Genomic DNA, 26,374 nt, shown 5'->3' on the forward strand with positions numbered 1-26,374 from the left:
TAACAGAATTAGTGCAGAGTTGAAATAACAGCTACATCCCAAACCATATACTACACTACACTATGCGGCCATAACTATGTGGACACTTGACCATCAAACCCATATGTGGTTCTTTCCCAAACTGTTGCGGCAAAGCTAGAAGCACCTAATCGTATATGTTTGATGCCTTTGTGCGCTGTAGCGCTACTTTCCCTTCACTGGAACTAAGAACTCCGTGAAGACACGGTTTTGCCAACGTTGGAGTAGAAGAACTCGAGTGTCCTGGACAGAGCCCTGACCTCAACCCCACTGAACACCTTTTGGATGAACTGCACCCCAGGCCTCCAACAGTGTCTGACTTGAGTAAGTGCTCTTGTGGCTGAATGAACACACACACACACACACACAGCCAGTCTGAAATATCTAGAAGAATGGAGGTTATTATAAGAGCAAGGGGGGAGTAAATCTGAACGGACATATGAGTGTGATGATCGGGTGTGCACAAACTTTTGGACATCTAGCGCGCGTCAAAACAGCATGGCTGTGCTGTGATATGGTATGGTGTAGTGTGGTGGTACACTATTGGGTAGGGTAGAGTGCGGTTTGGGATGTGGCCAATTTCACAACGCGTATTTCCGGTTTGAAGAAAAACAAAAAAAGAAAGAGAGAGAGAGAGAGAGAGAGAGAGAAAAAAAAAAAAGTAAGTGCACGCGCGCGGGCGCGCCCTCTAGCGGCCCATGTGCGTGCGTGCGCTTGTAATGTGGCGGCGGCGGCGCGTGAGGCATGTCTTCTCCCGCCTCTGCGTGCGCTGTTTGGCCAAAGCAGTGGAGTGGAGAGGAGAAGACATGAACCGGCCGCCATCTTCCGCGCGCTTCTCCCTCTAACGATGATTCAAAACTATTCCAAAATCGGTGATCTGCAGCACAGCAATCCTGTCGATAAGGGCGCATAGTGACGGATCTCACACCCCGAGGCGCAGAACGGTGCTTCTTTGTCGTATGGAAATTCGCATTTTGTTGTTGTTCGCGTGTAAAGACGCCGAGCGGACGCCGAGCTCGCAGCCTCGTCAGCTTCGCCCATTTCGTGATCACGGAACCAGACCGAAAGGGCGCGTGAATGAACGCGGGTTTTTACACAGAAGCGGATTTTACACGCAGCAGGACATGCTCCAGAAACCTGCTTGTTTTGGCCTAGCGTCGATTTCTTTATTATTATTATTATTGCTGTTGTTATTGTCATTTCCCCTCGTTTAAAGTGCGCGTTTTAAACTGAAACGAGTGCGGAATCGCTGCCGAAATTCCCTCGCGCCCGTCACGTGGTAGGTTCCTCCTTTTTTCTCTTTGTGTGTGTTAAAGACTGTAGTCAGTGTTCGAGTGCTGCTTAAACACGCACACTCCTACATGTATATACAGAAATATATTTAGAAAATGTAGATACTAAACTGTTAGTATATGTAATATGTGTGTGTATAAAATATTAGTGTGTGTATAATATATTAGTGTGTGTGTGTGTAAGTGGAGGTTTATGGATTATGAAATGTCTGTTATAAGTCCAGTATGAGGAGATACTGCAGCTCTTCTCATTTTAAAGCACTCCCAGTCTCTGGGAAGAGTGTGATTAGTGATATTAGTGATTAGTGATATTAGTGGTATTAATAGCTATAGCTAGTTTTAATGCGCTGAAACGAGACGCGTTGCGAAATTAAGGTCAAGGACTTGCCTGCTCTGGATGTTTATTACATACAGTTCAAACAGCGTGTGTTTATCACCCACAGTGTGTTTGTGTTGTTGTGGGCTGCAGTAATTTCACATATAACGCGGTGTGTGTGTGTGTGTGTGTGAGAGAGAGAGCTAGCTAGCTTGTATCTCAGTGGTGTTATGGCTAATGGTAGCCCGTCTGAACCTCGCCTTGGGCTTGGCCACACACACACACACACACACTCTCTCACTCACTCTGCAGCTAACGCTAGCCGTTTTTCTTCCTCCCTGAACTCAGTTTTGTTAGAGGCCTGACCAGGCGCCTGAAGGAGCTGAGCTGCAGGTTTGAGGTGAAGGTGTGTGTGTGTATTGAAGATAATCTCCTGTAAAAGTCTGGAGCGGAAACAGACGCGTAACCAACTTACCCCTCTTTCTCTGGGATTGATTTATTTATTCATTTATTTATTTTTACACGTGAACATTTGCTATAATTCAAAATTTGGCACGTAAAAACCTCCTCGACGCACTTCCTGTATGTGTGTGTGTGTGTGTGTGTGTGTGTGTGAGAGGTTTTTATTTAATGAATTTTCCGCCACGTTAGTAAGGGAGCAGATGTGCAGGCTGTTGCATAAGTTGAGCTGATTGAAATGCCGCACACGGCCATAAAGCTGCATGGCCTCCTCTTCTCTCTCTCTCTCTCTCTCTCTCTCTCTCTCTCTCTCTCTCTCTCTGTCTCTCTCTCTCTCTCTGTGTCTGTGTGTCTCTCTCCCTGTGTGTGTCTCTCTCTCTCTCTCTCTCTCTGTGTCTGTGTGTCTCTCTCCCTGTGTCTCTCTCTCTCTCTCTCTCTCTCCCTGTGTGTCTCTCTCTTTGTGTGTTTCTCTCGCTCTGTGTCTCTCTCTCGCTCTGTGTCTCTCTCTCGCTCTGTGTCTCTCTCTCGCTCTGTGTCTCTCTCTCGCTCTGTGTGTCTCTCTCTCGCTCTGTGTGTCTCTCTCTCGCTCTGTGTGTCTCTCTCTCTCTCGCTCTGTGTGTCTCTCTCTCTCTCGCTCTGTGTGTCTCTCTCTCTCTCTCTCGCTCTGTGTGTCTCTCTCTCTCTCTCTCGCTCTGTGTGTCTCTCTCTCTCTCTCGCTCTGTGTGTCTCTCTCTCGCTCTGTGTCTCTCTCTCGCTCTGTGTCTCTCTCTCGCTCTGTGTCTCTCTCTCGCTCTGTGTCTCTCTCTCGCTCTGTGGCGCTGTGCTCCTTACTGTATACTGCTCCCTTTTGTTAAACGTTAACCTGATTACCCCTCCCCACCCATTACCCTGACTATTAGCGCTAGCCCATGGAGGGGAATATTCCTCTTTTTTCTAATCTTTCAACAACAACTCGAACACACCAGGGTGTTTTTGTTTTTTTTAATTGAAGTACATCATATTAATGTAACGCACACCAGCTCCATTATGGCATATTGTTGTTATTAAAGAAATCAATCACCATAAACTTCATGTTTACCAATCTCTATAATTAAATAGTAATGTTTACTTTAGTTAGTTTATCCTGTATTCAGGAGAAATATGTCTTGAGCGATCGAGAGAGCAGGTCAACATACAACAGTATACAGTTACACTTCATCTACACAACATACAGTATTTCAGTGTACCTACACTTAAGACATAACACACTACCCCACATATTACACATTTGCTCTCTCGCACACACACCCACGAACATCATTCGTTATTATTCAGTAATTTAATTTATGGTGGAATTAGAGAATTTATATCAAGTTTATTAAAATTACAGATCAGTACCAATCTGTAATATAGTGCTTTTCCAGAGCTCAAGGATGCTTTACGATAGCAATGCAATCATGTACACACACACACAAAGTTAGAGAGATTTGAACTCGGAGGTGGGTGTGATGAGGGTGTGAAGTGCAGATCTCAGGTGCTACAACACTGAAACACCCTTGGTAGACCTTAATAGAGAGACTAGATCTAGGGACAGACATGTGATCTTCAGTGGCGTCCAATGTTTTTTTTTGTACCCAATACCAAATACATTTCTTTCATCGACGTGTTGGTGTATTTTCACTTTTGTTTAAGTTTCCTGCATTACCCACAGTGCTGTTCGAGTCTCCACTCTCAGTGGTGCGGTGGGTTTTATGCTATGCTGCGTTCAGGAAATTAGGTGCACTATAGATACGAGTATTGGCTTTAGATCAGACAACATGCAGCGAAAACATTGACTATTGTTCGCTCTTTGGGGGGGTAAATATACATCTGTAGTCACAGTTAGCCAGCTGTGTTGTTGCTAACAAAAGATGAACGCAAAAGTGTCCTTTTTTACATTTTTTTTTTTATATATAAACCCCCCATTTCGCAAGTTGAACGCACCAAGGTGGAAAATTCTCCCATTCCTATTTGCAAATTACCACTCGCTGGGCAAGTTGTAGACAGGGTGTTAGCCGTCAATTCAGCTCTACCTGAAGAGTGTGATGCAGCAGTGCTTTAATGCTTTAGTCTGTCCAGCTCCCTCATCTGCTCGAATATCTCCGGTTCCAACGCTTCAACTAATCCCGGCCTTTATTAGCCTAGCCGAGCCGAGTGTCTGCGCAGCTTCACTGTAGAGGTGCGTTGCTTTACAGAACACAGAGTCCAATGATCAATGTATTCAACGTTTTTATGTTGCGTTGTCAATAATATGACGGTGCGCACTGCTGGAAAATAGTGAATGAGCAGAGAAGCTTTTGTTCGTTCAGTGTTGGGCGCTAATAGCAAAAACGGACCGTTACCACTATATACAATGCTTTTAAATCCAGTGATTTGAAAGCATTTGTAATTGCACTGGCAATGTGACCTCAAAGTGGCACACAACCATTGAATTCTGGCAGGAATAATGAAAATATAGCACCAACCACAAATTAGCAGAACCGTCAAACACATCAGTCTTTTCAGTATAAATGTATTTAACGCGTTTCAGGGTGGAGAGCTCCTTTAAGTAGCAGTGACCGATGAAAAGACGTAGCTGTGTGTGTGTGTGTTGCAATGCAAACATTGCCCCCTCATACATCTAAAGGCCTATCCCTAATTCCATTAACACAGATGGTCTGCTAAAGAGGAGATTGAGGGGAGGAGGTAAAGGGGATGACCCATGCTGATATAAGCTTAAAGAGTAGGAGTTCCCCCCCTACTTAACGTTCATCATACACAAGACCCCTCAGCCAGTTCTTTGGTTTTAAAGTCAATGCGTTCTTGTTCTGTGCAAGTCGGGTAGGATTTTATGGCCAGCTGAAGCCACCTTGCTTTGTCTTTAACTTTAGACACATGATTTCCATTTGGTCCATATATATATATATATATATATATATATATATATATAAGTTAATAAGGTAATCATTTAAACTTGTTGCACAAGTTCATTTAATTTATTTTGTCAACCCCAACTTTGAAACCATTAAAGGTTCAGTAATTACGTGATTGAGGGTTTTTATTTATTTTTGTACGTTGCCAGTTATTTGGACTTTTATGCAGATCATGTTTTTGCTCGTTGTTACTGGGAAGTTCAGTTCAGCTCAGTCGTAAACTGTCCTTAACTTGCTGCAGTTGACCATGAGAGATAAGCAGGATGTAATGCGATCGTAGTGCTACATCACTAACTGATAAATGGTTCTTTTCAAAAATGCTGTCTGTGATTATCAAATCTACGCTCTCTTTATTAAAAATCCAAGCCTTTTGCCTTCCCCTTCCCGTTTTAGGCTCTATAGGTGGGCTGGCGTTGGCGAGTGCAGAAGCAGGCTGCTGTGCCCTTACTGCGGCCCTGCATGGCTGCGATGGCGCCCGCTCTGACCGACGCCCCGGCCGAAGCCCGCCATATCCGCCTCAAACTGGCTGCAGAGAGCAACGGAAACTCCACCAACCTTCTCCTGTCTTCATCGATCTCCCCATCTGATTCAGCGGGAACTAACGGCAAACGTCACCACGAGGACAACTGTCGTCGCTGCTGCAACGGCAAGGAGTCACTGTCTGAGCCACTGAGTCTGGGCAAGTTGCAGCCACTGGTGGCCTCCTATTTGTGTTCGCATGTTGGTCCAGTAGATGAAGAGGGTGTCCTGATCAAGCCATCGGTGCTCAAGAGCCGTGGCCTGCTGAACGGAGATCTGCTTCTACGTACTGCACTGAGTGGCGGCCAGCCAAAGAGTCTCGTCAACGGAGGAGGAGCAGGAACGGGGGCAGGAAGAGGAAGCGCGATGGTCCCAGTCAACGGACTGGCCAAGAAAGCTGCTGTGCCCAGCACCGCACTACCTGAGAAGGGCAGTGTGGCCCCGTTGAACGGAGACAATGCTAAGCCTCCTACCTGTGCTGGAGCTTTGTTACCTCAATCGTCCAAGTCTGGAGAAGTGATACCAGCTGTATCTGTACCGAGGGCAGATTCCAAGCACCTGAGAGAGCTGAGTGATTTGCATAGCAGGGCGCCAGAAGATACAGGTGTCAATGGCTCACAAGAGAATCCACAGTTCAAATCTGAAGCGCCCCCTAGTGACTGGCCCCATGCTTGCCGGGCTGGAGCTCTTCTTGGGACAAATAGTAAAAATGTCCCACTTGATGCCCCTCAGAGCTCAACCTTGTGCCAGCATGGCTCTTCTCCATCCTCCCCTTCCCCTTCTTCTGGCGTAGAGGCGCTAATCCTTCGCGAGCGAGCGCAGCAGAGCCAGCGCAGGCAGGCTGACATCTCAACACGGATGCAGCGCCTATGCAAGAGGCTTCAGGTGGTTCAGGCCAAGCAGGTTGAGCGTCATGTCAAACAGCAGCTCACGGGCTTTTTGCGCCACACCTCCGCCTCCATACAGGACTCCGTGGCCGAGCTCCTGAAAGACAGCTCCTTCTCCTCGGAGCTGGAGAAACTGCACTTAAGTGGCACCACCAGCTTGCATGTGGCGGAGGCGCAGTTTGACTCTGATGCCACAGAGAGCAGCTCCGGTGGTGAAAGTGACATGGAGGAAGAGGAACTTGCCAGAGTGGATACTGAGCAGCGGCATGTCAAACTGTAAGTCATTTATTTATTTACTTATTTTAAGCCAAAATCCAAATCGTGTTGGATGAAGCAATTAAACGTTGGACACCGTGTTCATTAAGACCATTATCTTTAACATATTATGGTTTATATTATAAATGTTTTTATTGACTTCATATGCATAAATTATACTACCCACTTCAGTTCTAGCTAATATTAGGATAAGTGATGGTGTGTTAACCCTAGGTAAACCTTTTTATATTGTAAACAAAATGTCACTTTCAAAGTCGGGTTAATGGGGTGTTCGCCATCATGCTCAATTCCCCAGTGTGACTTTGTGATATTTAAGATTAGAATTAGAACGACGGTCCTTAAAGGAATTGGTAAGTGAAAGAAATTTCCCAATGAGCAGCTCCAAATAAGTGGTGTTCAGATGGTACTTTAGGTGCCGTCTTTTTCTTCATGTTTGCCATGAGCTTAGTTGGGACTCTTATTTCAGAGAACCGCCCAATGAACTAGCGTATACATAGCTATAATTTTGTTTCCTGAATGCCATATGACGGGGTATGACTGGGTCTGCTCTACACTGAACTTCGTCATGGACCTCTGTTAATTTCCACTCTGGCCTTGTTTGCACAGTGAGGTCACAGATCTTGTTGTCATAACATGCTCTTGCCTAAAGTTGTGCTCGTTCTTCTTCCCTGGCCCCGATTATTACTCCAAAGCACAAGGATAAATTTCCTGTTTGCTGGAAAAACAGGGAAGCATCTCTCGCTGTAGAACGACTGGAGAACAAAGTAAACCACCAATCCCTTCCAGCTGGACAGAACTCCATTTCGGGGATTGATCTTAATTCCCTCCCCGGCACTCTCCTCATTCGTTGTATGTCTCGCAGGCAAATTTATGAAAAGCGTACACTTCATATTTATATTATGTCTCATTGAAAGGCAAATAGATATTTAAACGGAATATTTGATGACCTTTGAGATCCCAACATGACGAGCATGTCAGTCGTATCTGAAATGTGTTCCCTTTTAAGCCCAGTGTTTAGGGAAGTGAAAAATGCTTAAAGCAGCAGGTGCACAGTGCTGACGTGGTAAGCGGGCCAGCATTACATTGTAGGCCGATTATTAATGAAAACCTTTGCAAAGGGGAGAGGCTGGGACACAGACAGGCTTCCTTTGAACATTTGACCTAAATAATCAAACAGCCATGCATAGAGAGTTTGGATGGCAAATTTGATCACCGGGACGTGTCCCTTTTGTAACCAGACCCACTAGATACTGCTTAGCCGTCTCCACTGGCGGTTTTTGAGTCATCACTAAGTCTTCTTCTTCTTCTAACACCCCTGGCCATATGTCACGGTCCTTGTGTTTATAACTAGCTAAAAGAGGTACGTGTGGTTCTTTTATTTTATTTTATTTTATTTTTTGAATCCCGTTCCCGGCCTGCAATATTTTCTAACGAACGTAGTTGGCTCTATTTGTCAAAATAAAACCAAGTTAGAAATTTAACGCGCTGGAATGCTAACCCGGACGAAGTGGTTGCTTCTGATGAATGAGTGAGAGCAGTAAATGTGTCGCGGTGCTGTGTAAACACGCTGTACGCTCGCATGTTAATGATTGTGGCCTTTCTTTATCCGGCAAGCTTCATACATGACCCTCCCACAGGAAAGTAAAAACTGACATGCCCATGAATGACACCAGATTAGGGCTGTTGAGGTTTCATGCTTAGTCACAGTGTATGAACTGTTGGTTACCTCACCGCTGACTTAAATACAGATTAAGGTGCATTTCTGTCTATTACTGTCTGCCCATTAATCTTTTTAGGACCAGATCAAGGTCCTTAGTCCAGCGATCGTCATCCCATTTCCTCTCTGGACTACACGCGTCGACGTGCGCATGACTGCACCGAAACCCTTCTGTCTGTTTTAAACATGTTGCGTTGCTGCCTGCGTTGCCATTCCTCGTGTTCGCAGTTTTATCACACACAACGGCGCAGAACAGGACTAATCTTAACAGCCTATTTTTGGCTATGCAACACTGCGTACCTTTTTATATGCTGAAAGGTTTTATTTTTTTGGTTTCTTCTTCACTCAGTGATCTTATCCCTGATTCACACCTCCGTTAGCTACTGAGAAGTTGCTCGTCTCACTTGAAGTTTGGCTGTTTGTCACCTCCAACTGTTGTTGTGGGTGTGCTCTGTTCAGCTTTTAAAGTTGAATTTTTTTTAATATATTTGTGTGTGTGTGTGTGTGTGTGTGTATATATATATACACACAGTAGTTAACCCAGGAAAATGGCTTTTCTTCTATTTTTGACTGTCTCATGCAGTTAAACGAGGGCTAAATGCAAGCAGGCGATAAAGCTAGAAGACTAGATTCAGCTTTTGGTTTCGTCATACCTCAGTTTAAAAAAAAAACAAAAAAAAAACACTAAACTAAAATCATTTAACCGTCACTCTGCCCCCCAGATATGTAGATAATGAATGTTTGCTTGTTGCTCTGTGTCTTGCTAGTTTGAACGTTGGATTAGTGCTGAACTGGTTGCGCTTCATGCTGGTTGAACTCTTGCCCAATGTTTGTGAACTGACTGTAGATGACATCAGCCTATCGGGCAGCTGTTCATAGGACCTGAAGCCAAATGAGGTTTGGGCGTCATACGACATACATTTGGTGGATAATAACTCTAATTACTAGGATTTTAAATATCCCCGAGAAGATTTCGTAACAAGCTCCGTTTTTTCGTTTTCGCGTTCAGCTTCCTCGTCAGTGTGAGGACATGCTCCGTTTATTAAAGGTTAGTGCTGTAGGCTTGGCTGCTCCCAGGAAATCTGAGATGAGTGGAGACGGAGGCTGAGAAGGACGTTCATTGTTGCGCTGCTTTTCTTACAGTTCAGTGTCAGTAGTTTATTGTGGTCTCGTTCCGAAATCTGCCTACAGACGGATGACTCATTGAAAGTGCATGCTTGGGGTTGTAGCACATCAGCAGCACCGGGTCGTTTGCAGTGGTGGATTCATGGGTGCTGGGAGAAAGCGCAGTGTGATATTGACAAAGAGTGACTGCTTGCCACAATGGGTGCGAATATACTTCACATTCACCACGTGTACATGTGGGCGCGCTCACAGCTGTTACGCAAGTGCCATTGTTCACGTATTCCCGTGCATATTTGGAGGATTAAATGCAGCCTCCACTAGATGGCACGTCAGAACCAAACCATCTCTGTCCATCTGGTTTGTAAGTCACGCTGTAATGTGTAGGGATTTTATGCTCAGCGAACGTTAAACAGACTGACGAGCCTTGTTTCTCTTTATGCCATCAATGACGACGTTTACATGGACAGCAGTAATCTAATTACTGACCTTATTCTGAATAAGTATTCTGATTAAGGTGTTTACATGAAGGAGTTTTCTAAAAACGACTCGTACCCGTTTTACATGTTCTAGAACATAGTTCGATTAATGTCACACGTCATCACGTCACCGTGCCATGCCGTCCGACGTTCCCTCCAGAATTTCACGTATCGACATGCATTTCGTCTTCGTTATGGAACCGTATAGCTTTGGGTGTTTTTTAAATTTTATTTTATTTTTACGAACGCTTCAAGTGCGGTTAATTATTTGATTGCTATACGTGCTAATAGACGACTGCTTGTACACGAGTATGCGATTTGAGACACATTAGTTTGTTTAGTTACGTATTTCACCACAAGGACGCGTCATGTAAATTCATACGAATGTACCGAGCGCCCGCAGGGCGCGCGTGACGGCCATCTTAGATTCGCGTACGTGTCCTTAAGAGCAAGTATAAATCGTCCTTACTTCTCTCTCTTTGCCGTTTGAACTTGACCTAATCACATCACATAACCTTTTCCTCCCTTCTTACTCTCCCACCAATCCTCTCCTCGTGTTTGGCGTTTACCACCCCCCCTCCCCCTTCTGTTTCCCATGCTCCTCCTCAGTCACTCATTTGTATATAATGATTCAGTCAGTCGAGATAACTGTAGGCGTGACCCTTTTAGACCTCACGCCCATGTCTCTTCATTGTCTGTCTCAAACGTAGGCCTTCCTGTGTGTATCGCTGCTATTCTTCCAGATCTACACGACTACTCCGAGCTGAGGCTCGGCTCCGTATTAAACATTTTATTTCCACGTGTGAGTAACATGAGTGAGACGCACAGCGGCTGGCCCTAAATCCGAGATCCGCGCTGAATTCAGACACGTTCAGGCGGAGATGCAGTATTGTGTTCTCCTCTTATCTGCAGACAGCTGTGAAGACGCAGGGAACGTTGCTGTAGATGAATCTGTCTGCTGCCAGCCCGGTGTGATCTCCGAAGCACAGTTTGAGAGACGATTCAGTGCACGGTTGAGGGCTCCTTTTGTTCTCTTTATGAGCTCTCCTAATCGCAGTAATCAAATACGCAGACTGCAGTCATAACCCGAAGGACAGTTTGAGTGCCGTAGCTTTTTATTTTAAAGTACTTTAAATTCAAATATCTTCTGTTGTTTTTTTTTGTTTGTTTTTTTTTAATGCCAGTTCAAACCTACATGACTTACCTTGCTGCTTTTGTGTCCCTTTGTTTTTGCAGCTCTGATCGTAACGTTATGTAACAGTGTTAGGACTCTACAGTGGATCAGATCATATTCGATACGAGGTCCTTGATTTGAACATCTGTGTGTTTAATGAATACGTTCAACAGACTGCATGATAAATTCAGTCAATTCGGCGTAAAATGCAGCTTGTGCATTTTTTTTCTTCTCAAGCCCACAGTCGCGCTGGAAAAAGTAACCTCCTCTGTATCTCAACTACAGGAGTTTTTATATTAAAAAAAAAAATGAAACAACCTCCCTTTTTCAATTCAATCCCCCCTCCCCCTAAAGTGTCAGACTTTCTAGTGCAGTTTTTGAGTCGAGGGGCGGAGGATTTGTTCGAGACCTGGCAACCCCGTACACCAGCATACATTAGGTCTCTTGGCTGGAGAATTAATGTTTAATTAACCATGCTTTAATTAGGTACATTCTGCTAAGAGTCTGAATGTTTCACACAAACATGGTCACTGAAATCTTCATTATTGTAGTTGTAATATCGTAGCGGGATAATATCATGGGATAAACGGACGAACGACTGGTAATACACTTGCAGTAATGTTTAGTACAGCTCTATTAAAAGGCTTACACTCGTTAAACACAAATCAGGTACATCTGGTTTGCAGATTAAATCTATTTTAAACCTGAAGTGACTCTGCGGGCGGACTGTACCATGACACGTTTCATTTTATAGCTGCTCTTACGGAGCATTCACGTGTAAAATATCCGTACAAATAGGGGTGTAATGATGCCTCGAGAGGCGACGCGTAAATTTGTCAGCGTACGTTACAGGAATGTCCGATTCGCATCGTGTATATTGGCGTTCTGCTAATTATGCGTCTAATGCAGTTGGACGTTTGAACACCAGGGGTACCCATTCTGTCTTATCTGTAAAACGTATCGCAAGCACACTGACCTTTAACCTATAACGTATAACCTATAACAGTTATAAAGAGCTGTCCAGTAGCTTTCAAACGACACCAGGCCTGCACCGCAACGATCTACAGGGCCTGAGAACAAGTTTTGGGAGAACTTATAAATCGTATATTTTCTTAAGATGCGTGTTTCTGGAACACTTAACGCAGTGAGTAAACGTGTCCCGGGCCACGTGGGCATGATGAGCAAGCCCGAAGTGGCTCGTAGAACCAGTTTGACAATAATGGAAGACTGTTTATCCATCCGTGGTGTTCTAGCACAACGCTGGAATTGTGAATTTCATTATGGATTAGTTGGTCTGCGTGCGGCACGTGGGAGATTTACTCATTACGTTACTTCTGTACTGAAAACACGCTTCAGAGAGTAAATACTAAAGTTTTGTCCCAATTGAAGTACTGTATACTTACAATATGCATTGAGTACTGTTTAGTGTGTGGATTTTAGAAAGGTAATATCGTCCCGGATATTTCACAAACTAACCGGAAGTATAAGCCACTTCCTAGTCAACGGCGCATGACGTCATACGCACGCTAGCATTAGCAGACACCCAGAGTCACCGATAATAACTTTCTTTAGTTTACTTTCTGTCAGCGTTACCTTTTTTCCCCCAACATGACCTCAGTCTCCATCAAACAAAGGCGAAATCATCACGTGACTGAGCAAGAAAGTCCTCTAAGGCAGGGGAGCATTTTATATTAAACACCGCGGAGGTCAAACAGTGCTGCACCAACACAAGGCTATGTTTTATATCCAAAATGCTCCACTGTGTGTAAGGGGCAGGGGAAACTGGTGCAAGCTGCTTAAGAGGTTTAGTTTAATTTAAGTATATTGTCTTTATATGCCGTATCAGTGTAACTTATGATGTTTATTATAACAGAAGTGATCTATTAGTAACGAGACCGCGTTGCTCCTCACACGTGACGTAGACGCGGTGATACAGTGCAGTGCGAGTAAGATCTGTAATGTCTAATTAAAACACTATGATCAAAAGTAAACACAAGTAAAATAATATTCCTAAAGGCAGCGAGGAACAGAAACCACAAGGTGCAGAGAAAGAGTTATTATTATTAATTTAGGACCGTAGTTTAATTCTGTGCTTTTTGTGCATCCATAAAAAGTAATGCATAAATATTTATATACAATATAAACTAAAATAAATACATTTTATGTATATAAGTATTTATGCGTTATTTTTATGGATTCACAAAAAGCACCGAATTAAACTACAGTCCTAAATTAATAATATATATTCTGTGTGTGTGTGTGTGTGTGTGTGTGTGTTGGGTTCTTTTCTATTTTGGACAAACAGTTGTGTAAAGTTTTAGTCTGAAGTTTATATTTGTAACACTTATTTTGTGGATTTTATTTTAAATAAACAAAAAAAACTGTACTGAAAGTTTGCCCCGCCCCATCCGATTAATCGAGAAAAAATGATCATCCAACTAATGGATTATGAAAATAATCATTAGTTGCAGCCCTAAATATTTGTTGATGTTTGAGTCCATGATGCCATGTATCCTAACAAAATGTCCAGGTCCTCTGGCAAAAAAAAAAACAGCCCCAAAACATTAAAGATCCACCTCCATATTTAACCGTGGGCATGAGGTACTTTTCCATATGGCTACCTCTCTGTGTGCCATAGAACCCGATCCCATTTGAAGTTCCAGTAGTGTCTGGCAAACTGAAGACGCTTGAGTTTGTTTTTGGATGAGAGTAGAGGATTTTTTTCTTGATTTTGGTGACTTCGGATTGTAGTTTTGGAGACTTTCTGACCAAAAGACGCGACTAACGTCTGCAGTTCTCCAGCTATGATCCTTGGAGATTTTTATCCACTCGAACCGTCCTCTTCACAGTGTGTTGAGACGATATAAACACACGTCCGATTCCTGGTCGATTCATAACATTTCCAGTTGACTGGAACTTCTTAATTATTGCCCTGATGGTGGAAATGGGCATCTCAATGCTTGTGCTATTTTCTTATAGACACGCCCCATTGTGTGAAGCTCAACAACCTTTTGCCGCACATCACAGCTATATTCCTTTTGTCTTACCCATTGTTATGAATGACTAGGGGAATTTGGCTTATGCATTACCTCATATTTATACCCCTGTGAAACAGGAAGTCATAGTTGAACAATTATGTGTGCCAATCACCCAGGCGTACAATTTATAACAAAGATTTATTTTTATTTTTTTTGGTAAACCTGTTTTGTTTTGCAATTGTTCATCCGTGAGAGCAGAGTATTTTTGTGAATTTCTTTAACAAAAGGTTAAAAGAATAAAGACCAACCATCTTTCTTTGGTCATGTTTAGTAAGGGCGTGACTTTTAGTGGAGGGCACTGTAGCAGATCGTTGGCCTGGGTGTCCAAGACAAATAGGTAATATATCTGGGCTATTAGATTTTTGTTTGTAGTTGCTTTGGAGACCAGTGGATTTAATGGGTTTCTGATAACGCCAGAGTTTTTTTTTTTTTTTTTTTAGAAACCTCCTATCCACCAATCTCATCTATTATTGATCACTTTTTTTTGGTTCTTTTGAACATTGCTAATGTTTTGTCCATCTTGTCCTGCAGATTTTCTCTTTGACCTCCTGAGAATGCAAACTGCTAAGTCATTGTTTTATCAGCTGCGTGTACCTGTCCTGCTTGTGTAATAAATGTCTGTGTATACATTCCTCAGGTGGAGAAGAGCGGAAGGCCGCTTCGCACTAGAAAGGGCCTCAATCATAAGCCGTTGGACGTGGCTGCAGGCGCACATCTCGGACCTGGAGTACCGCATCCGCCAGCACACGGATATCTGCCGGCAAATCCGCGCCAACAAGGTGAGTCAGTGTGTGTGAGGGAGACTGTGTCTCGTAATGCGCGAAAGAACGGAAGACCCCCGACAGCTAGATGGCAGCAGTGTCCCGCTGAAATCTGTCTTCGAGTCATTCAAAGATTATTAGGAGTACAAGTTGGGTCACAGGTACTACAGTACTCCAGAACCCTGGTGTCGGAGTACACCTTTATCCCGCACGTTTATTTTTAAATGTTCTTCCTGCTCTACCGTCCTCACTTCAACTCAGGCAGGGCAGATCATTGGCTAATTAATGTTGTGAGGAGCAGGAGACTCTAAAATATGCAGGACGGGGTGGACTCCAGTAGTTTGAATATGCTGTGTGCCAAGTTAAGATAAGATCTTATTGCATAGCTAGCTAAAAACAGTAGAGCGCCTCAAAAGCATCAGCCGTGTGAAGGAGATGAGCTATAGTGATTCAGCAGCTAATATACTTCCAAATGAATAGATGAAATTCTTCTGCTGGTTTATAAAACTTTGCGCGCGCATTATTGAGATGACTTTTGAGGAAAGTGTGGGGTTTTTGTGAATGCAGCTTGCAAAGAGATCAACTGAAGGACTATAAGCTTTTAGTCAGTCTCATAACGAAGCCATTTTTGTCCGAGTTGCGCTTATTTCCGAGAGATGAATTTATGCGTGCTTCACATTTGCGTACCGAGACAAGTAATCTTGCACGCCGCTATTTGCGTTTGTAAACTTGTGTCTGATAGTGATGTCTGATCAATTTCCTTAGGGATCAGTGGAGCTGGGAGATTCCTCCCAATCATACCAAACCAAGACAGAAAAGGTGAAGCCCCAGCATGCTACGGTGGACCTCAGCCAAACCAGCAGATTTCAGAGTGACAGATCTATGAATGAATTCTTCCACAGGTACTAATGGCTGAAGGCTTTATGAAAAAGAAAAAAAAAAAAGGAAATGGTTATAATTTGTGTATTGACAGGAAACTGGTGCATGCCTCTAAAATGCCTCGAGTGTTCTTTTGACTGGAGGAAGTATTTAGCCGATACCTTTGTGATCTCTTGTAGCTCGGCTGATGTATCAGATGCTAAGCATTATCCGTCACCGGAGAGTGGCTATTCAGCTGCACGCGTTCGACCTCTGATCAGCTGTAAAAGACGACGTCTCATCCAACCCGGCATGCTTCAGAACCTCAACAGGAAGGTGTGTGGAAAATGTCTGATAGTAGGACGTCAAAAGTCATTTCAGTTTGGTATATAATTACCTCAGGTTTGGTTTTACTGTTCTTAATGACATTATAAAATGACGCACATTTTATTTATACATGGGTATTGCGATCTCATCCATCCTCAGGTACAGAGAGTGTGTTCCCTAACAAGACCGTGTGACGTGAACAGTGCGTGTGTGATGTGTGGGGGCAGTCAGCTCCACCCTAAAGCAGAGCGACAGTTCGAGTGCCCTCTGGTGGAGGCTGTGGCCCTTCAGGACCCCAGCGTCCATCCTACACTGTCCCTGCAGTCAGGTACACGCACACAGGACTGGTGTCCTGGATGCCAAATACAATTCATCATCTCTAGTATTTGACCGGCGCGATACGGCTAATAAGTAAGGGAGATTTTGTTTTGGGAGAAACCGTTTTTATTCTAAATAAATATGCTTGATTTCGGTGGCCTTGTATGGTGCTTGAAAGCTGGTGAAGAGCTCTTTAACAATTCTAACGTGGTCTTGTAAGCATATTGTATCATTTGTGTGGGTCATTGCAACCCAAAGCTCTCAGGCAATTAGACTTCATGGAAGGAACGTGATCACGTGACCAATCAGCTTGTATATATTTCAACTCTATGCATATGTTGGGACCCCTGGTGTTCAAACATTGCAACTGCACTACATGCATAATTACTAAAATGCTGATTTGCATCAGATTTTTGCATTGTGTAATTCACTCGTTAAACAACATGAGCATATTGTGTAAAACTGAAGAAGCAAGACCGTCAGACGTTATTTTTGTTGAAGGGACAGCATTGTGATTTTATTCCGGTTGAACGATTCCATGATTGACCCTGACTATGTTTCCACGGACAGCAGTAATTATTGACCTTATTCTGAATAAGACAATATTGTGATTAAGGTGTTTACATGAGTCGCTTTTAGAATATTCCATTCATAGATCAATTAACAGCACACGTCATTACGTCCCCACACCACGCCGTCCGACGTTCCCTCCAGAATTTCACATATCGACAATAAAGTTCATCTTTGTTATGGAACCGTATACAGTTCTGTATATGATTTTTTTAATTTTAATTAAAAAATTTTAATTTTACGCACGCTTCAAGTGCGGTTAATTATTTACCTACTATATAGAAAAACATGTATTTCACGTATTACCTGTTTACCGTAAAACGGTTGAGCGTTGCCGTGTGTGTACGTGTCCTGTCGCAACTCCCACGCGACGTTAATAGTGTGATTAAGGTGTGTACATGTCTGTAATGTGACTAAAACAGGAATACTCATGTTTTTTAATCTGCGTTTACTTCGAGTATGACTTTAGTCGGTTTAAGGTCATCAGAAATGGCTGTTTACATGCTAGAGTCGTAATCAGACTATCGTCTTAATCGGGTTCATATCAGAATATCGTTGTCCGCGTAAACGTACTGATCGTTAGTATATGTGCTGGACTCTCTGTTTCAGACATGCATCTCAGTATACAGCTTCAAAGAGTGCTGAAGTCTCACTGGCAGAGCCGGCACATGGAGAAAGTCAAGCCTCTGAAAAAGATGTCGCTCAAACACAAGCTCTCGCACTACTCCTCCTCCTCATCTGCACTAACCAAGCACAAGTTTAGGCTTTCCAACTCGCCCATGGCTGCCATCAGTAAGTATAGCGTTAAGTGGGCACACATACACTTCGCAAATACACCAAAGATCTATGTGTAGACACCAGCTGTGAAACAGGATACAACACATCATGTGTACATAACAGCGTTACATGTAAACGTAATGTTTTTAGAACAGTACCACATTCCACAGCCAATCGTTTTTGTTGTTCTCTGTAGCGTTGTCTGTATTGCATTAAGGCGGGCAAAGTTCCGGCATAAACGTAGACGTTGATTTTATTAGACCGTGGCTTTGATTTTGCAAAGATGATTTGAAGCATAGTGCCACTATTTAGTGTAAATAATTTAAATTCAACACAGCAAGAATAAATAAGGTAGATCAATGTGATATGATGACAGATAGCAGTGACGTCCATTTTAGTGTGTAAGCAAGATAGCCCAGCTTAATTAATTAATTAATTAATTAATTAATTAATTAATTATTTATTTCCTTGGTTGCCGAAGGAACTCTCCCTGCAGCCGTCCATATCGTCCCTGTTATATGTTTTAAATGAATTTTGCTATATGTTACGTATTCACTTTGTCTCTTCAGGGTTCGCCAGCAATAAGAGCCGAACAGAGAGGGCACGAAAACAGGGTGAGGCTGGCATCCGCTTGCCCAAGGTTGACGCACACACCCCCTGCAGGACGGGGCGGCTTCTGGACAGGAGCCTCAACCGGAAGAGGGCCAGGGAGAACTCGCTGGACCGAACAGAGTGTGAGTCCTTCATGAGAATGCATGATGAATGTATACATTCTGTCTAGGGCTGGATGTCAAGTGACTAACAGCTAATTGATGTCTTTAGCATTAGTTAAACCTGAATCCAGTAGCAGTGTTGGAGTCTGTCCAATGTACCATTTGGCACATTTATGCACGTAATAAACTATCAAGTAAAATACACGGTACTTCCTGTCTAAAATCAAGCTCTTTCAATCTGTCGTTTGCTCATTTTGCTCTCCTCCTGCTATATTACTAAACAGCCCCAAAGCTGCAGTTTGATACAGGGAGCCCGTATCCGCCCGTATCTCAGTCAAGCATCCAACCATCCACCCCCAGCACCGTGAGCAGACAGATGTGTCTGCCCAGTGACAGCTCCACACCTCTGGGCCCCAGCATTCAGACTGGCTCCTGCTCTATGGTACATGCTTTTCTCGATTTAAGATGTTATCTAATTTCACATTGCAGTAATTGCTGTGTATGACAGTGTCCTAACACAGTGGTTCCCAAACTTTTCCAGGGCAAGGCCCCCGATATGGCATTAACATTTGACCGAGGCTGCCCTTTTGCAAGATGTCTTTAAAACACATTAAAAATACAGACTTCTGAATATATCCCCCCCTTTTTTTTTATTAATAATTACATCTTTACATTACATTAGGAATTGATTGTGTGTGGTTGTCTGAGAGTGAATTTATTTTTCAGACCAAATTGTTGAGGCCCCCCCAGGCGGCCCCTAAGGTGGCCGCAGCCCCCACTTTGAAAACCACTGTCCTAACAAACTAATTAATCCCAGTAGGGGAGATCTTTCCACCGACTGCCACGTTGTGCCTTAGGCGGTGTGTGTAGTGCAGCAGTAGGTTGTATTCGGAACCAGGAGAATGCGCTATTTACAGGGTTCGTACGGTCATGAAAAACCTGGAAAAGTCATGGAATTTTAAAACAGCAATTTCCTGGCCTGTAGAAGACGTTTTGTGGAAGTCATGGTAATTTGCTTCACGAAATACCTGTATAGTAGAATATATGTTTAATTGTTAGTATGGGTTAAACAGTACGTGATGTTCAGGCGTTCAGCCATGTCGTGATCAGTAACGTAACGTTCCGTTCTCTGCGTGGGGTCACGTCTGGCACAGTTACGGCTTGTACTTTGAATCAAGGAAGGTGAGCTTTACTATTCACGGAAGCCACGTGACGCTTCAGTTTTAACCGTGAAAGAGTGCGAGATAAAATGTAAGCTTAGGAGCTAAAGTTTAATATATGACAAAAGTTTAACGTCTGACAGTAATATCCAGGGGTGCAAACGGTTACCGTATACACGTAATGGCTCGTTGACCAGAAAGCGAGACGAACATCAACAAAGCCGTTTTCAGTATATTAGGCGGAAGATTGAGAATGGACGTGTGCGTATTGTGAAAGAATTTAACTAAGTGAATTGAATTTAAAACATCGGGAAGGCATTCTGCATGCACAAGTCTAAGCATGTGAATGAGGTTGCTATGAGGTGTTCTCTAATCATGCTGAAGGCTCATTGTTGTTGTTTACTCCATGAGAGGAGACACCCAAGTGAAGCGGGGTGAACCTAAAAGCTACTTTCAATGAAAACTTTCATTTAGCCGTAGAATGGCGTATTACCTTGCTACCTTGTAAACATGACGCATCTTTCATTGAAGCAGTAAGTCTAGCTCCCCCCCCCCCCCCCCTTTTTAACTTAGTGTTGCTTTCCTTTTGCAGCCAATTAGAAAGCGGAGAAGTGAAAACTCATTTGATATCAACAACATAGTCATCCCCATGTCCGTGGCTGCCACTACCAGAGTGGAGAAGCTTCAGTACAAGGAGATCATCACACCAAGGTACACAAACCTGTGTATCTGCTTGAGTTCACAGTACCACAACCGCGACATGTTTCTCTAACATGGCTTTGTTTTGTTTTTAGCTGGAGGGAGGTGGACGTGTTTTCTCAACCCCTCGCCGAGGAAGACGAGAATGTAGAGGTACAGTGGCTTCCTGTCTTTGCATTTCTTCATCGCATGCTGCTCAGCCCCCCATTCTTCAAATGAATTTGTGAGTGTGTCTCTCTCCAGGTGGAGGACTTGTCTGACGCTGCGTTTATGCAGCTCCATCAGAAGTGTGAGGACCAGGAGCGCAGCCGCTGGAGATGGACCGCCCTCACTCCAGCCAAGAGGAGAGGCAGCAGGTATCTTCTGAATAATTCACCTGCATCCTACAAACTGAACCCATGCTGTTTTTAATTGTAGTATATTATGAATTGGTCTAGTGTATATGATCAAAAATTCATTATATGAATGCGATACAAAAGTCTCTTCTCCTACTGAGCTCAGTATGTTCCAAGCATGCTTTCTATTGAGTAATTGATCTTCATTGTTATTCAATCCGTGCTATGTGGTGGTGTTTTGTGAAAGGGACTCTCGACGGATCAGCCACCCATCGAACATGTTTGTTGTGCAACTAAAGCATTCCTACTGCGGTGTTATGACAAACGGCTTAACAATTGCTGTTGTATTCGTTTAATAACTGGCCTGTTATAAAAACTATCATCAGATTATATGTAATCGCTTATTATTGACTTTTTTTTATATGGTTCTTGAATAAACAGTTTGTTTTCGAGGCAAAGCCAGACCTGCCAGTTTTCACACATTTTGCGTAGGAGATCGATCAAAATACGCTTAAAGCACCGTCGTCTGCTTTTCCTCTGATTAAAAACAGCTGAATGATCGACAGTTACGTAGGTGTTTAACACTCTTATATTAACTGAAACCTCCTGGAAGCCCCGCCCCCTTCTGCCATGACACTTAATCGATCTATTGACCGGTGCTCTGGTCTCAACCCAGTTTTCCTGTATGAAATATGCCTTGACGTGGCACCCTTCATTTGTGTGAAGGTAACATGGGAAATGTTTCGAGTCTATTAATACGAATATGGACGCATTTCGGACTTAAAAGTATGTAGTTAGAATCAGTTAACTACACTGATTGGGATCTCGACCGTGACGTAACCGTAATGTTGAGACGAGCCGGAACTTCCAAAACGCATACGTGATTTTACAGCTCTTCTCGTGTCACCTGCAGGTCGTACAAGTCTCTGGACGGTCGGACAACTCCGTCTCTGAGTGGAACGAACCCATCCACTCCACAACCGTCGTCTCCAGACACTGGACACTTCCACCTGCTGCAGGACTACGGGCCTGTTCCATCACCCCTCAGCCCTCCCAGCCCTGATACACCCTGCTCTCGTGATGCACACACACCCTCATCAAGGGACTCATACACACCTCACATGAGAGATACACACCGGGCGGTGTACAGCGAAGACACGCGTTGTTCGACACCAGACTGCACCTATGAGGAGAGAGTAAGTAAATCCCGAACACAGGCAGGGCAAATAAATGGATCAGTCAGTTCCTGTTAGGGAAGTCAGATAGAGAAAATAGGACTGGGTGTTTTACCACCTGTTTTTAATGCACACATTTGGTGTCGGTGTTGCTATGACGGCCAGGGGCGTGTGAGTGAAGATTGACAGCTCGCATGCAGACTGCAGTCACCTTGTGTTTATTTAGAGCAAGTCCAAGCTCATGTCAGTTCACTATAATGTCGGTAGAAGATACCTGCATCGTTCTGCTTCAAAAAGATCATTGGATGCCATCTTTCATCCAGCCACTGTGTGTGTGTGTGTGTCTAATTGTGAAAGCGATTGGGTAAAATTTTTAATTTATATAGCACTTTTAACAGTGGACATCATAAAGCAGCTTCCAAATATAGATTTAAATTTGATGCAACAGATTATCCACTTGATTTGTTGGATAAAAATGAATTGTTCATTCCAGTTGGTTATTTCTGTTCAGATTCAGGTATTTATACTGTAATTGTATACATTTATTTATTAAAAAAAAATAATAAAATAATTTTTTTCCTGATTCATTTACATTTCAACAGATTATTAGGTGGATAATGAGTCCAAATTGAATCAAATACATTTCCTGTAGATGAGTAGTCTGTGCTTGTTGCAGCAATCGGATATGAATCAGGAAACTGGGTACTTTGGCAGCAGGAATGATGGGACAGATGTAAATTACTCCATATGTCCTGCTGATTAAATCCTGAGCATGAAGTGCTAAAGCTAGTAGGCTAGTAGCTCTAACTGTTTTTTTTTTTTTTTTTTTTTTTTTTTTGGGTGTTAATGTTTCTGTAGACGGTGCAACCATGGGAGCGCAGGAGCTTCCCCCTCTCTGACGACCCACTGCTGGAACCCAAAGTGGACCCACGACCACATCAGAGATTTAGCTGCGGGGCCGAATCAGAGAGCGAAACTTCATCAGCCTAACAACAGTCTCCAGCACACAGCCCCACCCAAACTGCGGGGGGGCCCATAAAACCACACCCCTTCTGGCATTAACCGAAACGAAAAAAAGAACTCGTATTAAAACAAAACAAAAAAACAATAAATAAATATATTAAAGAACTTCTGTTGTTTGATATTCAAACATCAGCCAAATATTTTCACAGTTTTTAGTGAATATTAAGGAACGTAGAAACTTAAACCTGTCTCATGAAGCTCTTTTCTCACAGAAAAACTTTAAATGTATTAAAAAAAAAACACACAAAACAAACAAACAAAAAAAAACATTAATCTTCTGATAGTCAGCTAAACTATGTTCTTGGTGTGGTATTCTAACCTGTCAGGTGAACACTTTGTAGCGCACTATGTAGCAGACATCTCGAAGGGGGCTTGACCAAAGGGTGTTTCCCTGCTGACTAGTTTGTGTATGCTTGTAATGTGGAGTGATGACCAAAACCAGACAAAATAGGTTTTTCTCATTAATCTTTACTAATAGACACATCAAATGTATCTTCCTCAATAGAGTACACATCGTCAACTAGAAGCACTTCGTAGGACGTCTCTATGTATCACACAATTCCCATCCCTGTTGCACTCACGACTCCGGTTTCACTCCAACATGCTCTTGTACACTGATCTGTCCCCAGTCTAAGATCATTTATGTCTGGCAAGTCACCAATTATACGTTAAAACCATACATACTTCCTCTGTAAATGGAAGTCTTTGATACATCATGTAGAATATTTACAGCTGGGCTTTTTAATGATACTTCAGTCCAGGATGTGAAAAGATTATTTAAGCAGAATTTCAATATCAACTGTGTCTTCACCTTTTTTTTAATATTTGCTCAAAATCACTTGTGCAGAACGTTTCATTTCTGGTCTCCATTTACTCTCAGGTTTTACAGTAGGTGAGGTGGTTTCTCTTGAAATGTATGTCTTTTGCTTAATTGTTCCTGTATACAGCAAATCTGGCCTGAAGTTCACACTTCTGTCACACAAAAGCCATCACACTTCCCCAGAGTAACTACTGGCTATGCAAATCAACGTTATGGTTATATCATCTCATCTCCATGTTCTTTCTTTCTTTGTTATTCAATCGCAATGCTTTTTTCTTTTTTCTTTCCCCTCTCTCCCCCCCGTCCCGTGATCTCGTTTCTGTAGTTACACAAGACAGGCTCCATTGTAAGTTTAAATTGTTTGAAAAGTTGAAATCATTTGCAAAAAAAAACAAAACAAAACAAAAAAAGGCTTGTAAATAGTACCATTAAAAGAAAATCAAACCCCTCCAACTGTTGCCTGTTAATGACCTGTGCACAATAGTTTCTCTCATGTGGTTTGATGTGATCACTGGGGCCATAGTGATTTTTGCTCTCCAGAAACATATGGGAAGGCATCGAAATACAAAAAAAAAATTCCTCAATTCATGTTGCTGTAAGAATAAATGCACAAAAAAGAAATTAATAGAATAGTAGTGCTTGGCAGTTAAGGCTCTGAGTTACTGATCAGAAGGTCAGGGGTTCAAGCCCCAGCACTGCCAAGCAGCCACTGTTGGGCCCTTGAGCAAGGCCCTGGGTGACCCTGCACTCTGACCCCAACTTCCTAACATGCCGGGGTATGCGAAGAAAAGAATTTCACTGTGCGTATGTATATGCGATCAATAAAGACTCATTATCATTATTTCAGAATCATAATCAGTGTAAAAATGCTTCAAAAATGAATAATGCGATTCAATGGCCCAAAAGATGTTTGAACTTATTTGCAAGGTCTATTACCAGTTTTCGTTCTAATTTCAATAATAATGTTGGTAAAGCCCAGAGTCCGAGTGCGTCATGCAGAAGTATTGAGCCCTCAGTATGTACTATAAATGACCATGGGTAAAACTGGAAGGGGGTTGGGACTGGATCTGCCTGGTGGTTAAAGAAGGCCCCAGTTGCCCCTTGTTTAATATCAACAAACTGCACATTTGGAATGAAAAAACAAACAAAACAGAAGCAATGCCTTGATATTATCAAGCTATTTCTAACTATGCTAGAGGTAACCAGTGCAGCACAGTGTACCTTCATCATAATAATTACTACATAATTATTAGCAGCCTTCATAAACCTGAGCTTAAATGTTTGTATGAAATAAACATAGATGTTCTGGAGTTCTAAATCATGGGTCAGTGAATGAACAAACAATGGCTTCTCTTGAAGAAGAGTTCATGAGGGCTTCATTCATGGCAGTCTGCAGTGCAATGCTCAGATATTTTCAGACATATTTGATAATCTTGCTTATGAACTTTACAGCAACCTGCACGCCAGTGACATGACTGAACGTTCAAACGTGGACGGTGTTATTTACAAGCCTAACGGCATGGTTTAAAATTCAAACTTTCCCATGGAATGCTTACCCACGGTTCCTTTTTTTGCTTTCTTTTTTAAACAGTCGCATGTATTCCAGAGTGGATGTGTGCAATCAAATAAATGCATAATCCCCATTAAATTACTTTCATACAGTGTGTGCATGGAACAGGTATTTTTTTAAAACTTAAACAATACAATACAATTAGGAAATATTGACTGTGGTCTCTTTCAAATACGTTAGACAGAGACAATATCACAGAACACTAAAGTAAGCAATAAAACACTTGCTGGGGTGGTGTGATGCAACCCAACACGAAGCAGTTACCTCTACCACCCTTAAGTTTAATATTTCCTACCGAATGTCTTAAGTATCCCACAACAATTTGCCATTGATTACAATTTTAATTTGCTAACGAATGACATAACCATTTATAGTTATATTTAATGTTGTGGAATGTCCATGAGACAAGTTAGTTATCACTTATGTTATAGCAGCTATAAATTAATAATAAAAAATGTATAAATAAAAACCCACAGGTTCTCACATTACCAAGAAACTGGGAAGTGTCCTATTCATTCCTCTGTCCTGAATAATTTCCCATGATGTAAAGCGTACTGACTTTTATAAAGTTCTGACACTGACGTCTCCTTACGTATGTATCCTTATGGTTTTTCTTTGTTAACAACCCATTTTTTTACTCCATTTCTTATTAATCTCAGATTATGCGGATTATGAGTTGTTGCAGCAGAAATGAGCACAGGTTTAATATAAACCTATGTGTTTTGAATTACAGACAGCGTTAATATGAAAGCTGCTGTTATTGAAGATTAATGAACACCTGCTGACCAATCAGATCTGAGAGTGCAACACTGCTGTGGTATAACTGCATATTATCAGTGTGGTGATACTTAACAGCAATCCATTCTCCCATTGTGCCTTTATTGCAACATATACTATACGGCCATATACACATATACTAAACGTTTGGGGACATCTGACCATCACACCCATGTGTTTTTTGAACATTCCAGATCTAGTCAACCTTTGCTGCGATAATAACCTCCATTCTTCTGGGAAGGCTTTCCAATAGATTTTTGAACA

The 26,374-nt window shown here is 42.6% G+C and overlaps 1 protein-coding gene across 2 annotated transcripts; it reads left to right on the top strand.

Annotated features, from left to right (window-relative positions):
• Nucleotides 1-323: 323 nt before the first annotated feature.
• kansl1a (KAT8 regulatory NSL complex subunit 1a) lies at nt 324-25,425 on the top strand. 2 transcript variants are annotated; one of them, XM_017483921.3, is made up of 14 exons: nt 324-342; nt 5,409-6,697; nt 14,865-15,006; nt 15,754-15,890; nt 16,047-16,182; nt 16,333-16,501; nt 17,671-17,853; nt 18,408-18,572; nt 18,836-18,993; nt 20,304-20,422; nt 20,506-20,563; nt 20,654-20,766; nt 21,659-21,941; nt 22,779-25,425. In XM_017483921.3, the coding sequence occupies exons 2-14, from the start codon at nt 5,475-5,477 to the stop codon at nt 22,908-22,910; spliced, it is 3,018 nt and encodes a 1,005-aa protein (XP_017339410.1). In that variant the 5' UTR covers nt 324-342; nt 5,409-5,474; the 3' UTR covers nt 22,911-25,425. The 2 variants fall into 2 exon arrangements, with proteins under 2 accessions (XP_017339410.1, XP_017339409.1); XM_017483920.3 differs by lacking the exon at nt 324-342 and adding an exon at nt 749-1,297.
• The last annotated feature ends 949 nt before the right edge of the window (nt 25,426-26,374 follow it).

Source organism: Ictalurus punctatus, chromosome 13, assembly GCF_001660625.3.
Source record: "Ictalurus punctatus breed USDA103 chromosome 13, Coco_2.0, whole genome shotgun sequence".
In the NCBI taxonomy this organism is placed as follows: domain Eukaryota; kingdom Metazoa; phylum Chordata; class Actinopteri; order Siluriformes; family Ictaluridae; genus Ictalurus; species Ictalurus punctatus.

Coding starts and splice junctions, on each gene's coding strand:
- kansl1a (XM_017483921.3), top strand. CDS start 5,475: ATGGCTGCGATGGCGCCCGCTCTGACCGACGCCCCGGCCGAAGCCCGC. Junction 17,854..18,407: donor CTCGCCCATGGCTGCCATCA/GTAAGTATAGCG, acceptor TTGTCTCTTCAG/GGTTCGCCAGCAATAAGAGC. Junction 18,573..18,835: donor CTCGCTGGACCGAACAGAGT/GTGAGTCCTTCA, acceptor ATTACTAAACAG/CCCCAAAGCTGCAGTTTGAT.